The following is a 15,552-nucleotide window of genomic DNA, read 5'->3' on the forward strand; positions in this document are numbered from 1 at the left end:
AACAGGTGTAAATAGGTGGGTAATATGAATCACTTTAAGCTCAATACATTCAGTCCAGTGGGTTCTCCAATTCTCTCCCTCTCTCTCTCCATCAATCTCCCTCTCTTCATCTCTCCCCCTATTTTTCTCTCCCTCGCTCTCTTTCTTCTCTTTTTACCTGAATGTGATGCTGGTTGAATTTCTATACAGCTGCCGACTTGTGTTTTTTTTTCTCTCTCTCTCTCTCTCTCTTTCTCTCTCTTTCTCATTGTCTTGTTTCTTCTAGCATTTGCTTTTCTATTCCATCAGCAGTGGAAGATATAATTTCAAAAAGAAATATTTAAATGCTACATGTATTTTTTTTCTTCAAATGTCTGATGAAGTATTATTGAGTAATATATGCTTCATTTCTGAACTTGCATGTATGCGTCGGATACCATGGATCAGTATACAAATGACGCACAGGTCTGAGTGCGTCAGTCGGAATTGTGTGCATTTACAAGGTAACTATGGAATGCTAACCCATGAGGCGAAGCCAAGTGGGTTTACATGTAGGCTAAATTCCATAGTTATCATGTGCATACCATATTCCAACTGACGCAAGAAAAGACATGTGTGTCATCTATGTTTAATAGAATGGGTAATTTTCTTGCCAAAAATCAGTCTTTCTGTCATATTACCCTATGGCAAATTTACAGGATGCATTTCCTTTCGGCTTGCCATTGACGAGAGCCCGAAAATCATGCATCCAGTATAGTATTTACTGGATGCATGGAAAAAGGTACTGGATGCACAAAGAGCTTATAATGAGAAAAATATCTCTGGATACATGTTTTTTAGCCAACACATAGCTCTCAACCAATGAGATCGCTACCCATTCTAGAATAATGACTTTTAGTCTGCAGTTTGGCAGCTCTGTTATGTAAGATGAGTAAACCCATAGATCAACACACTGGAAGGCACAAATTTACCCGACAAACCTGTTTTATTACAAAATCGTTCTAAAAAAAAAGGAAGAAACTGCATTGGAGTTTGATTACAAATTAAAACAATTTCATACTAAATGAATGATGCATAACATTTTAAAGACTTTTTTATCCTACATGTACACATAAATTGACCTCTACAAGTTTTAAGCAAAGTAAATTGTGGCATACAATGATATCACTGGTGCTAACTGGTCTAAGGCGATACTCTTACTGTTGAAGCTAAATTATGGCCACAGACAATTTATTCAAATTAAAAGGAAAAAAAAAAGAAAATATGCTCAAAATACCAAACATATGATAACAAGTGAAGCATACTAACCACAACCCTTAATCTTTTTAAGTCTGAATGGTATTCAGCCCTGCCATCAGATACCGGAAGGTGAAGACTTGTCTTAAAAGGGTTAAAGCTAAATGAAAACAAATGGAAAATCCCTTCTTGTGTGTGTTCACTACATGGATAATCATTACTACATCATTTGTAGAGTGCAAACACTAATGAATGAGCAATAAGTACGCTATTGAAGGTAAGAAGACTAAGAAACAGCATCCTACATTTAGTGGAAAGTTTTAAGATGCGCTATAAAGCCTTTTCACGATTTGGCGTGAGACAGTTTTCTGTCCTTCTGCAAGACAAAATATTTGAGGAATTTTTTTATCATAGAGTATTACATAGCAATGTCTGACTTTTCTTTCATAAAAAGTATATATATACACATTAGAACAATCAGAAAATGCAGAAAACACTTGTGCTGCGATAAAAGACAAATATCTCATGATAGGTAATTTCCAACAACTAGTGAATACAAATTTGTTTAAAACACTAGAAAACACACTCCAGCATATACGGTACACTTCTGAAGTACTGAAAGACAGTTGTCAAACACAAAAATGATAACCCAATTTGGGAACACTCTTTTTCACGATAGAATTTGGCAGTTGTGATGAAATAGATGTGAAAGGTTCAAGCAAAAGTTTGCAAGCTTAACTTTGATTGTGAAGCCTCTTAACAACAACTATAATATTATAATATGTGATAAAATTTTTAGAGCCACAATACATTTGTCACATAGTGTGCAATTGCTCACAATATGGAATAAGAATTCAAGCTGAAAACTACACGTTAATGTCGTCATATCACAGAGTTGAAAAAGAAGTATAATACAGAGAAAAGTTTGTAAGATCATTGTGAGAGTGTATTATACAACTTAGAATCCTGATGATTGTGTTGCTACTGTAACTATTTTGACATCTAGCAAGTTCATTAGAATGCAAAGATTTGTGACATGGACTACACGGCCTTGTTAAAAGAGAGATAAAAAAATGGGAGCCATTGGATTTGACGGCGCCTCCGCATGAACGCTTTTCTTCTATCCTACCAACAAATGAATCAAGATTTGTCAGATACGATAAGATATCACTGGTCATAAGCAGTAATACAGATGAAAGAGTACATGTTTGTTTGGGAATAATGTATGAAAAACAAATAATACTTGCTCATCAAGTCATGAGCGTGCTCATCAAGTCATGAGCGTCCGCATTTATGTGATAAGACTGATAATGATAATAATAATATGTTGAATGTGAAATACATTCTCACAACCACAACCAGAATCCAGAATCAGAATGGCTACATCAGACTGTGTATCAAGTTCCATACCATTGCTCCAAGGAGTTTACTTACCCCTTTTATCACAAGGGCGACTGAAAGATATTACAAGTATATACTTATGTACAATTCTGATTTAGCAAGAGTCGCAGGCAATTTTGACCCAATCCGTCTTAGAGCCGTCTAATTTTTTTACCCAATCCGTCTTTGACCCGTCTAATTTTTTTACCCAATCCGTCTTTGACCCGTCTAATTTTTTTACCCAATCCGTCTTTGACCCGTCTAATTTTTGACCAGCATAGCTCCATAAGTGCAATATGATTCAGGATTAAAATGTATCGCATGCACGAAAACATACGATTTGTCTCGTGTCACCGCAGAACTTGCATGTATGTATTCGCATGCAAACATTTCAAATGTGTGAAATCGCCGAGAAAGTCTGCCTTCTGGTTTTTTGTTGTTGTTTTTTTGTGACTCCGAATTCTGGTTCTCAGTCAACGTGGTTGTGAGATAAACAGTTGCTACATGAAGATGTTTTCACATTACGTGTATAAACGTAAACTTATCGTGAGCTTGAAACTTGATGGGGGTATACTGCATTTTATTATTTCATGTTATCATCATCATCATCATCATCATCAAAAGTTTACAACGGATGGTCGTAGGCTGCGTTGGAGGATGACGTGTAATTGACGGTGGGCTCAGGACCGCTGCCGTAGGCCAGGGAACCACCCATGGAAGTTCCGTGAGTCTTGTGGGAGACCACTGCCTCCACGCGATGCACCTTCAGGGCCGGGCCCCAGGTCTCCGTGGGGTTGGAGATGGCCCTCCAGCGCTGCCGGAACAAAATTAACACAATAAGCATCAAAATCAATTAATTTCCCGTCTTCATTCTGGTGTACCCTGTTTGAATTTTCATTTATATCCGACTCGTTGACTTCTCTCTATACTACACAAAGTTGTTTTTTGGTTTTTTTTGGTTTTGTTTTTTGGGGGTTTTTTTGTTTTGTTTAAGGTAATGTGGACAGCAGGCTCCACTTCACGTCCAACATTTCATCGAAATTATAATCTTGAGATTAGTGACAGTATTATTATTATCAAAACGCGACAGGTGATTCTGTTTTGCTGTTTCATTGTGTGTTTGTCAGCCACTCGCGATCAAGTGTCTCCAATAAAATGATTGCATCCATATTTAAGATCACAAAGAATTATATTCTAACAAATTAATGCCTATGTGGGACACAGAGTGATAAAACGTTTTGAAAACTGGCACCTTGCATAGGCAAGCCATATGATTATTACGAAATGTTCTTGCGATCAGCAATTGTTGTTTTGGGGCATATCTGAATCCTACCAAAATTGTGTGCCGATATTGAGATGACTTTCTATACAAAGGGTTTGAACCTTTTTACAAGATAATTATAAACTTATCATACAAAACGTTAGAGAGCATTTTTATGCAATTCTTAGAGGAATTCAAAATTTATTTGACGAAAATCCGTTTTGAAATGACTGCAATATCCAGAAATTAAGAGGTCTGAATAAAAGGTGGGTCCCGCCTTTTATTGGAACCACTTTGTTTTACTTTATGTTTTTGGATTTCTCAGCTTTTTCACACACACACACACACACAAAGATTTTCATCAAATAGATTTTGAATTCGTCTTAGAACTGTGAATGAAAGATTTAATCACCTCGCTGATACTGCCTTCGTTGCGGAGGAACTCAAAGATCATGACAAATGGGATCCAGATGATAGAACCTGTGATCATCAGCCAGCCAATGACACGAGCCCAGGTAGGGTAGGGAGTGTCGCCGTAGGTAGGTTCAGACCAGTTCAGCCAGTTGAAGAGCAGGACGAACTGCGGTGGGAAAAGTAAAGGGGGTTAATCGTGCTAATCTAACAGTGGATTGTAGGTCCTTCCTAACCGTATCCATCCATCTATCCATCCATCCATCCATCAATGTAAGTGTACACTGTCAAAATTTACGTAAACTTGTAGACCATAATATTCAAATCCATTGCTATCATGCACGTACATGTCCATACAGCCTAGCTAGGGGAACATTATTGTATTGTTCATCTTTATTCAATATAAAAAGACAAGAACAAAACAGAAATTCTCTTGGATGTCATCTTAGGGAGACATTGAATGGTTTAAGAAGACGCAAGGCCTTAAAAGGAGACAATATTGGTGTCTCAACGTTTTCAACTATTAATCCCATCCTATCCATGATTTACTGCTGAAAATGCTTAATAGTATACATTTTCTATACAGTGTCCGTAGCCCTATAGCTGCATCCAGAGTCACATATTGATATATATTTGATTGATGATTGACGAGAATAATCTGAGGAAACTCTTCCGCTGCCTTACTAGAAGGAGAGCCGGGGTGATGACAGACCACATGAAGGGCCACCAGTAGAAGAGTGGGAAGTCGACGATGCTGTCGCCGATCATGGTGCGGATGTCATTGCAGAATCGCCTCACGCCATAGAGCCAGGAGAGACCAGCAGTCTCGCAGATTCCAAACATGACCAGGGCAAAACCGGCTCCATAGGAGTCCATGAGACTGACCCAGTAGGGTCCAGCCTGCCATGAAACAGAAGGGAACAAAAAAAAAAAGAATATGCAAAATCAAAAACAAAGCAAGTACATGTTGTACTCGTATACTGGATCAATATACTGTACTGTTAATACTGCAACAACGTTGCACTCCGTAGGCTCCCTACTTCCTAAATGTCCGAAAAACAAGTGTTGTGTTCATGTTCACATCGTGATCTTGATCTTGATATCGGTGATGTACAAACGCCTGGTGTGGCTATCCCGTACATGTAGGTAGCAATATATGCTTGAGTCGGAGGCACATGACAATGATCATATTGAATTGTTTTGGATGGATTCCTATATCATTCATATGTAACCAGGTAATATTTGAAACACTCTTCTATACTCAGTTGGGATAATCTCTTGCATCATGTATAACTCTAGGAATCACTTTCGCATACAATTTGGGGAAGTTAAATCTTTAGTGTTCAGCCTCCTCAATGATAACGACAAATGGGTCACTTTAATGATTAGAAATTGACTATAAAGGGATTAGTTCAACCAGACAATAATTATCTTTACTATATTTATCTCGTGGGGCAGGGCTCTCCAGATTCCACGTCGATTGAGAATGAACCCGTCACACACACACACACACACACACACACACACACGCACACCTCTACACACACACTGCTAGCTGCAAACAGCGAACCCACTGCACTCCGTACCTCTGTGATGCAAGTGAAGCCAAGGAAGTACATCACGATGCAGGCGATCAGCATGACGTAGGATTTCTTTTTGCGCAGCTGGTCGGGGAACTCGTCGACGATGGCCGTGACCACAGTTTCCATGATGGTGAACTGGCTGTCCAAACCGAGGGTGAGCAGCATGAAGAAGAAGAGGATTGCCCAGAGGGGAGAGACAGGCATGAGGGCCACAGCCTCGGGGTACGCAATAAAAGCCAGACCAAAACCTGGGAAAAATAGGTGAGAGAAGATATGCATATAATTAAGAGAAGCTGAAAGTATTATATTACTATTAGGTTGCATACTGCACTAAATAGCCCACATATTATGTATAATTGCATAGCTCCCCCCCCCCCCCCCACTCCATCTCACAAGGAATTACGGGGTCACTGTCAATAATAAGTCTTGTGGAAATACCATTGCAGAGATCATTGTATAAGGACACAACAAATCCAACATTCAGCTGAACCCAATACACCATGATTGTGACCTGCGGATGATTTTATCAGTTGCCACGCGCCATCATTCCACTGACTGTCGGTGGAGATTAGGATTGGTTGGAGAAAAACACTGATAGTTTCAAAAGCTGGTATGATCGAGAGCCAATACCGAACTCAAAAATCTAACAATGCACAAACAAGTGCATCTAAACGAGTTCAACTACAGTACGGGGGGTGTTTCATCAACGTTTGTCAGCGCTGACAATCACCATAGTAACTGTCAGTGACCAGAGCATCTCAGCCAATCAAAACCAAGGATTTTGCTGAAATTGTCAGCGCTGACAAACGTTGATGAAACACCCCCAGGTCTGTATCATATTTTCCCCATAGAAAAGTTGATTTCAAACGAGTGGCAATGTATCAGTTTGTGATTCGATTATTTTGCAGGCCGTGTCGAAGGAATAAGATTCGAGACGAAAATGCAGGAGATGACAATCAAGTCTTATCAGTCGAAAGAGTCAACTTCCGTTACTACAGCAACGCTCCAACGACTGACTACGATGTACGGAAGATTAAAACTTTGTGTTCAAAGTAATAATGGCGCCCAGCATGTGCACTGCATTCTTGCTTTTCATGGATAGGAAAGAAAACAAACACATAAATTGCTCAAAATGTGCTTTAAGTATCGCTGATCGAAACATAATTATTACTTTATAAACATGGCCAGTTGCCGCATGTCCTTGAGTAACAAAATGATGAATCAAACTTTGATATGTATGGCACATTACACTTGAAACTTGCGATACCATTATCGTCTCATGATATCTGTATACACCGTACTGATGCTCGAATCCAATGTGAGATCTTTTTGGAACACTTCTGCATGAAATGACTAGCAATTCTTTTCTCACAAAAATATAATCATATAAAGCAAACACTCGTACAGGATAAATTCAGTGTTTACAAGTCAGCTTGAATATGAACGTGATTCTTCGTTTTAATCTGCTTTTATCCACCTTCTCAAGCAGTGGGCAAAGTGATAAGTTGAATAAGTACCCAGCAAACACAGAACGTTTTCAGAACGTTTCCTTAACGTTTTTTGAAGCTCCGTACGTCTCCTTATAAAATGGACGTTTTTAAAACGTACATACGTCAAATTGGAAACTTAGCATTTACTGCAAAGCACAGGTTTTTTGGAAAACGTTTTAGAAACATCAACGGACGTTACAAAACGTTTTTATTATGTCTGCAATGTCCTCATTCTTTGTAAACGTCAACAAAACGTTTTTATTAGGTCTGCTTCGTCGACTTCGTCTTTAATGAATGTTTAAAAAACGTTTTTATTTCCTCCTCTGTACGTCTCTTTATTATGAATATTCATGCATGATTATGAATATTCAAATCAAGGTGTGTGTGCTCTAATTTTAGTAACCATGTCTCCATACATCACAACATTTTGGTGGTAATATAAACGAATGTGATACAGATTCTTCAATTGGGGATAGAGTGTAGTATAGGTGGTAGGACATTAGGAATAGAATAGGTTAGGATAGGATTATAAATTATAGGAGGAGGATACATTAATCTTAGGTTGCGTCTATTATCTCATAACTATTTTTTTGTATCTTATAAAATTAAACATTAGACATTCTTAAAAGATTTTCTGGACGTTCTAGACGGATAAGGAAGGTTCTCTGAACGTTCTGGAAAGGGTCATAAGACTTTTTAGACGTTCTTAAAACGTTTTTTGAACGTTCTTGACGGTTTGCAAAGGTTTTCTGGACGTCCGCAAAACGTCCACAGAACTTTTTAAATATTCTTAAAAAGGTTTTACTGACGTTCACAACGTTCAAAAGGTTTTCTGCAGGTCCTTTAAAATTCCGAAAGGTTTTTTATTGGTTTTCTAACGTTTAAAAAAAAAAAACGTTTTTATAACGTCCGTTTGAAAAATTTTAAAACGTCGAAAACCTTCCACAAAAAGACGTTCTGAACACGTTTTGATAAAACGTCCAAATAACGAACTTGAAATGTTTCAAGAACGTTCGGAAAACGTCCTGTGTTAGCTGGGTAAAATTGGGCCTGATAAATCTACAGTATACTAGTATTTTCCAGGTATGGCATGAATGTACAGGTAGTGTAATCCTTTTCAATGCAACCATGCAAACAATAACCTACCCATAACTAAACCGCTCCCGCCATTATAGTGTAACATGGTGCGGTCTCGTGTGCATTGTCGGTGTAACACAAAAAATAGGGATGAAATCAGATTACTCAATTGCTGTGCAATGTAACACTATAAGGATGGAATCAGATTAAGTAATCCCGAGAACTCCTGTATACTCGATCAATAGACCTACTATAGGTTTCAAATAGTCTTACTGCGTTTTAAAACTAAAAGCGGAGAAAGCTCGGTAAAAGCTATAGCTGCTCCACAATTAAAGCACAAAAGTCCAAAGAATTAATGGTTCAATGGGCTCACCTCCATCAACAACCTCATCCACGGGCTGATCCAGTGTATGGGCCATGAATCCCACAATGGAGAAGATCACAAAACCAGCAAAGATGCTGGTCAAACAGTTCAGGGTAGCAACCAGGACCGCATCACTGGTAGAAAGCAGAGTCAAACAGATAGACATATCATTTTTGTGATCTGAACCGAAATGTTCGCTGCTACGTCTTATCCTTTATAATCATCAGCTTTGAGTAGTCATCTCCTTATCATAACAATTGCATATGACTGCATTAACGTGTGTTAGAAATTTGTTGAAGTATTGGAGTATTCTGAAAGATTGTTACGTCATTAAAATTTAAACACACATACAATAATTACTTACTATCACGACTGTTCCTCGATCAAGTTCTAGCTTTGTTAGCTGTAGTAGCTGTACATCTGATTCTGAACTGTGGCAAATTTTCATAGGATATGAAAGTAGCTTCACTTATTCTTCGTTTTGGTAGTTCAACCCATTTGGTCCGTTAATCTTCCATTGATATTGTTAAAATACATATCAATATCTCGAAAATAAACAAAGTGCTGAATAGATTATTCAGCAAAAGAAAGATTTCAAAATGTAGATTTCACACTCGAAAATAGAGACACAAACACTTTTCATGCAGTTCATAGTGATTTAAACCTCTTTTGATTCGTGGGTATTCGCCTTAGTGTGTTGAGTTCATGAGCTTTGTCATTTCATATTTTTAATAGTGCAACTGAAACAATTGAATTCTTGCTGCCAATATATAATAGATTATTGCAGAACTTGACAGCGGCGATCTTCAGATTGGTTGCAATGTGTCAATCTCCTTTGACAATCTGTGTGCTTTGAGTGCCGATTTATTGGGACAGAAACCCCATATGGCATAGCAGATGGCACAATAAGGGTTAAGCCAGCAAATCCCTGTGCTCTGAGGGTATTCTCGAGTTGATAGACATTTTGATTGAATTCAAAGTGATGGAGTTCATCCCATCTTGGTCTGCAGTGAACATTGGAAGGGTAATTAGGCCTACAAGCCTTGAGTAGAAGTAGCGTGTCATTAAAATTCTAATCATGAATAATCCTCTAGGTTTAAGGCATTACTTGCGGCCTGCTTTTTGAGCCGTTTGTCCAGTTCCCTCCAAGAAGAAAATAACAAAAACGCAAAGAAAGCAATTAATGGAGCTCTCGCTTGAAGAGTTACTTTTGTGGTAAAGGGAAATCTATTTCCATCATTAATCTGGATCGAGGCAAAATTCCTTCCAACACATTGTGTCCTTTTATCATATCGTGGGGGGGGGGGGGGACTTAAATGCTTCAGTGCACTTTCTCGCTGAGCACTGCTTTCGATGTGCACTCAGCGGAAATACACGATTATGGACAGAGATTTAAGAAAATAAACCAAAAACAAAACAAAAACAAGCAAACATTCATGCAGCATTTATTGAGGTTACCAAAAGTCCCTTTAAAACTTAATATTTATTATCACGGACCATAGTAGTTCACTCCCAACAACCATGACAAAAATAACAAAACAAACAAGGGAATATTATGAGTGAAAGAAATAACATGACAATAATATGTTTGTGTAATGTATATAAGTATATCAACTAGCTGTGGAACTTGTTGTAAAGAAGAAAAGACGACAGTTGTAGATGTCTTTTGTATTTTTAAGTAGCTGTTTGTGTATGGAACTTGCTCTAAGAAAACAGAATGCGTGAAGGTGGTTTACTCACAAGTAGCAATTGTTGTGGAACTTGTTGTAGGAAGACAGTGTGATGAGACCTCCCCAAGCCGCGCTGAGGGAAAAGAAAATCTGCACGGCAGCGTCCAGCCAAACCTGGTAGATTTGGGGAAAATAGAATGGCATTCTGATGTCATTATGACGTCACTAGTAACGTCAGTGGTGACAACAGTGACAGTGATGAAATTGTGGTTATACATGTATTTGTCTGTAATCTACAGTATGTCAAAAAAAAAATACAACGGGGCCCTCCGCAATGATATCTTTAAAAATGGTGAATCAATCTAATTACAAATTCAGGGTATGAAACTCTAACTCATTGCCCACATCTTAAGGAAAACTCCATTCGACTTGCTTCAGTGGTCAAAGAGAAATGAGTAATTTTGTAGAGGATGTCGGGAATCTCTTCCGTCCAAATTCTGTCTATTATTCACACATAAGAGCATTGAATTGCTAAAATTGGAAGAATCAGACTCATGACATGCTTTACAACAATCTACATTTCTCTGTGACCGCTTAACCAAATTGAATGGGGTTTTCTGCAAAATAGAGCTAGGATGTCTATTTTTAACCTGAAGGAGCACTTAGACAGGTTGATCATATTGGGTGTTATCAATTCGAAAATCTGATTGTAATTTTTGGGGCGACTTACTGCAGCATGTCGCCCCAAAAAAATTGCAATCACATATATATGTATATTCAAGAGCTTTTAATAAGTCAAGAAAAATATATTTCTACTTTTATAAGCTTGATTCTATAGGAGGTTATCTCAAACACAAGAGGAAAGTGACAAAAATGAACTAAGAATAAATATTATTTGCCACATAATAACAAACATTATTAGTCACACATTTTCTTCCTGCGTTCAAGTGATTGCTACATTTACAAAAAAAAAAGTGAAATTTACTATACATAATTATCCCTTGTCTGCTTATTAATAATTCGCAAATCCATCGGCGTGTCTCTTCTATTTCAAGCATTTATATCCATTTCAGCAACTTAAAAGGATCCTCTCGATCTGCTTTCAGACTAGTATATTAACAGATAATATCAAACTTTTTAGGGTGTGCACTTGATAATCACCGCTTACTCATATACCGTAATACCGGAAATGATTCAAACGTCATCTAAAGAATTGAATCAGACGTGGACTGTTGAGTAGTATCAAAACTTAAGCTTCTTTTACCTGAGGATTGGACAAGGTTGACCAGTCCGGTACGATGAAGAAGAGGATTCCCTCGTAGTAACCCGGGAGTGTGACTCCACGGATCAGCAGGATGAGGAGGACAACATAGGGGAAGGTAGCAGTGAAGTACACCACCTGTTGGTGTTATGATACCAAAAGTTCAGGGTTTAATCGTGCATACAGACGATGATCTGTGGACTGAACTCGTTTTCTACGCATAATCAGAAGCACTCCCCTTTTCGTTCCTGAAATATTGTGCGTATATTGTAAGCAGCACAATGAGGACCCATACTTCAAGGTCCCCTATTTCAATAGAAATCACTGTCTATTTAATATTTTGTCATTTTCAGTAGGATTTTTCATTGACAGAATTTGGGAATTGTAATTTCTCTCACCTTCCCCCCCCCCCCCCCCCCCATTTTGACATATAAAAAAGTTTATGTATCCGTTTTATAAGTCATAAGTCAAAATTCATGTATCAGGGTTTTCAGCATTACCAGCCAGCTCTTACACAAGCATTACTTTATCAAAAGTGCATTCATGATTAAGATTACGCTCTTTCATGAAAATTCAACAAATCCCCCCCCCCCCCCAATTGAGTAGGAGATATTATAGAAGATATCCCATCCTTCTATCTGAAAAGGAAATACGGGAAATGATATTAAAGTTTGCAATGAAACCAAAATTTCCCATATAAGTCGTAGGCCATAGAGGTGAATGTAAGACAAGAAAGAGTTAACATTTTGTAGGTTCTCCAATGTTTGCTGGTGTACTATTACGTATCTCAAACATTTGGCTAACAGTCTTGATGATGATTATGATTCACAAAAGTAATCGTTTTGCTGTCGATTCCAATAACTGGGTATGTGTTCCCGTTTGTGGGCCTTGCTGTTCGTGAAAGTTACGCAGGACTTTACAAACGACCTAAATCTGAAGGCCAAGTGGGTTTCCTACTCATTGTTGATTCTAAGAGCTAAAGTTAAAATTTGTAGATGAGCATAAGGTTATATTTCAACACTTGTTTTTAGTTTAAAAAAGTGTATGTAGATGAAATAATTATTTATATGCAGTCGCACTTTGCTAAAACACAAGGAAAAACTGGGCACACACATTAGAACTTCATAATGCAGTCGTTTGTAAAGTCATGCGTAACTCTATGAACAGCCTTATGAAGCAGAGCGGGTTTTTACCTTGCCGGATGATTTGATTCCCTTGATGAGGCAGAGGAAGACGATAATCCAGGCGAGGAGGAGGCAAAGGGCGAGCTGCCAGCCAATGCTACCGGTCTCGTTCATAGAATCGGCCTCGCGCAGTACCTGATTCCTGTACCAGCCATAGAGGCAAAAATCATTATCATTCATATCAAAGTTATTTCATATCATGGCAAAGACATTTTTCATGTGGTCAGAAGTTTCCCTCTTTAGGCTTTACGTATGACGATTGTTAAGCATTGGATTTTTTATTTTATTTTTGTGTGTCTAATTAGAATGATATCAAAATCACAATATTTGCACACAATTCATGGCCGGCGCAGCCGTGGGCTCCGTGGGGGCTCGGGCCCCCACACTTTTTGTGCACCATACAAAGGAATACATAAGATGTCATCACTTTGGGCCCCCACACTTTTTTTAATCCGGAAGTACGTAAGTGGCACTAAAATAGAAATAGATAGGGATCTTGAAGTATGGCGGCGGTATCAAGGTTATGTTTTTTTTTTCTCTGAAGACCCTTTTTTTTTTTTTTTGCTTGTCAGCTGAAGAAACCCGGAAGTGGACGGGGAGAAGAGGTGAGCTCTTTTTTTTTTTTCTTTTTCTTTTTTTTTGGCTTGTTAGCTCATGAAACCCGGAAGTGGGCATCCACACCTTTGAAAACACTGCGCCGGCCCCTGCAATTGGCAATAATTTGAAAAGCGACAAGAGAAACATGGGGGGAAATCATACACATAGCAACTTTTAAGCTATGGAGACACCAGGGTAAAAAGCATTCCATGATGACTCGATGTGACACATGATTATTTAAACTCATATGAATTATGAACATGGCACACTGTATTACATTTTGAGTGCACTGATAGAGAGATATATTATACGTATCAAAGTACTGTCACTAGCAATAAAAATCTTGATGAGTATACTGATTACCAATATAATCTGAAATATCAGATTTCCCGTTGAGCATAATGATGGACTTGAAATTGGTTGCTGATTAAGAAAGATGATCAACACAGAAAGTCGTGTCTGTAAACAGTAACACTTCCATAATGAATCTCCTGATATTGTATTCTGATGTTTTAACATATTTGAATTATTGACGTCACAAGCTTGAAGGAGTCACATAATAATCTATCATCTGTCTTATCCTATATTGATATATCCTATAGGTCATGCTATTGCATCAAGGTTCAACAAGTTGACGGGATTAAAAGCTTATATTCAGCTTATATTTCAAAGCAGGAACTCCCCATAATCTAAACTAATGCAAAGCTAAGAAAGAGGTAGGCCTACATTGTTATGTGACATTTATTTTGTACCTGAACGTTTAAGTGAATACAATTTCTTGGGGGAAGAAAGAAAGAGGTACATCTGACAACTTTTAGTTTATTGTCGCCTCTACCATCTACCTGATAATTAAAATTTTATCTGTCTATCTATTTATCGATATCTATTTATCTATCTATCTATCTATATATCGATTAGCTGTCCCAAAGAATCTCCAGATACAGAATTGAATGTAACACTAACGTCCAGTATTCTTCGCTTGGTCGCTTTCGCTGGTCAGCAAGGGGGTCGACATAGTTGGAGGTGTCCCAGCCAGTGCCGTTCCTCGTGACGTTGTAGGCAGTCTGTTCGTCAGAGGTGAGGTTTGCGATGGGAACGCAGGATCCGTTGCTAATGATGATCTGCAGAGTAATCAGTATGTCAACGCAGAGAAATTTGTACATGCTTACTGATGAAAGAGAAGAAAACAAAATACAAAATAAACACTGCAAAAAAAAGAGCGGTGTTAGATTCAACACCATCGGTGTTAAATCTAACACCGATCAAGTGTTAATAGAGGACCATAGCGACAGTGGTGTAGAAAGAAATGTTGTGATGATATTGAAAAGTGTTAACCTGCTGGCACTTGTTGGGTGTAAATTTGACACTATAGCTTGTGATAATTTTGACACTGCGCAGGTCATGCTGGTGTTAATTCAACAATGACACTACATGGTGTTTGACTTTGATATGGCTGGCGTTAATGTCAATGGTACACTGCAAAAAGTCCGGTGTTAAATAGTGAACACCGAGCTGGTGTTAAATTTTCGGTGCTCATTTATGGTGTTAAATTAACACCACCGGGTGTCATTTCAAAATTTTAAACTGTTTTTGAAGAGTTTTCTTAGTAACTGCACTTCTTGTTGATTATTTAATTTAAACAAGACGATCAAGAATTTTACATTAAAATACTAGATTTTTGAAAAAAATGTGAAAATAAATTTAAACCAAAGTAACACCAGCTGGTGTGGTCCCTTATTGAAGCTGGACGGGTGTTAAACCATTGTTATCAACACCAACAAATATCAAATCAAACACCATGTGGTGTCATTTTTTAATTAACACCAGTACAGTGTCAAAATAACACCAGGTACAGTGTCAAATTAACACCACGAAGTGTCAGGTGAACACATTTCAACACCATCACAGTGCATTTTCAACACCTGTGGGTGTGGTACTTTATTGAAGTTTGATCGGTGTTAGATTTAACAACCGTGGTGTTAAATCTAACACCGATGCTTTTACAGTGTATAACACCTGCCCATGTCAATATTAGGGTTTTTGTGGTGCAAATGTGTTC

The 15,552-nt window shown here is 38.0% G+C and overlaps 1 protein-coding gene across 1 annotated transcript; it reads right to left on the reverse strand.

The window, feature by feature from the left end:
* Nucleotides 1-955: 955 nt before the first annotated feature.
* LOC139714073 (sodium- and chloride-dependent neutral and basic amino acid transporter B(0+)-like) lies at nucleotides 956-14,614 on the reverse strand (the record flags this gene model as incomplete). Its single annotated transcript, XM_071625799.1, has 9 exons — nucleotides 956-3,409; nucleotides 4,269-4,436; nucleotides 4,952-5,167; nucleotides 5,854-6,098; nucleotides 8,791-8,915; nucleotides 10,522-10,625; nucleotides 11,716-11,850; nucleotides 12,906-13,038; nucleotides 14,457-14,614. Coding segments are annotated over 9 exons (1,473 nt in total), but the record flags the coding sequence as incomplete, so codon positions are not given.
* Nucleotides 14,615-15,552: the final 938 nt, after the last annotated feature.

Source organism: Diadema antillarum, unplaced genomic scaffold (genome assembly GCF_040938485.1).
Source record: "Diadema antillarum isolate AM-2024a unplaced genomic scaffold, OU_Dant_1.0 seq00002154_RagTag, whole genome shotgun sequence".
In the NCBI taxonomy this organism is placed as follows: Eukaryota; Metazoa; Echinodermata; class Echinoidea; order Diadematoida; family Diadematidae; genus Diadema; species Diadema antillarum.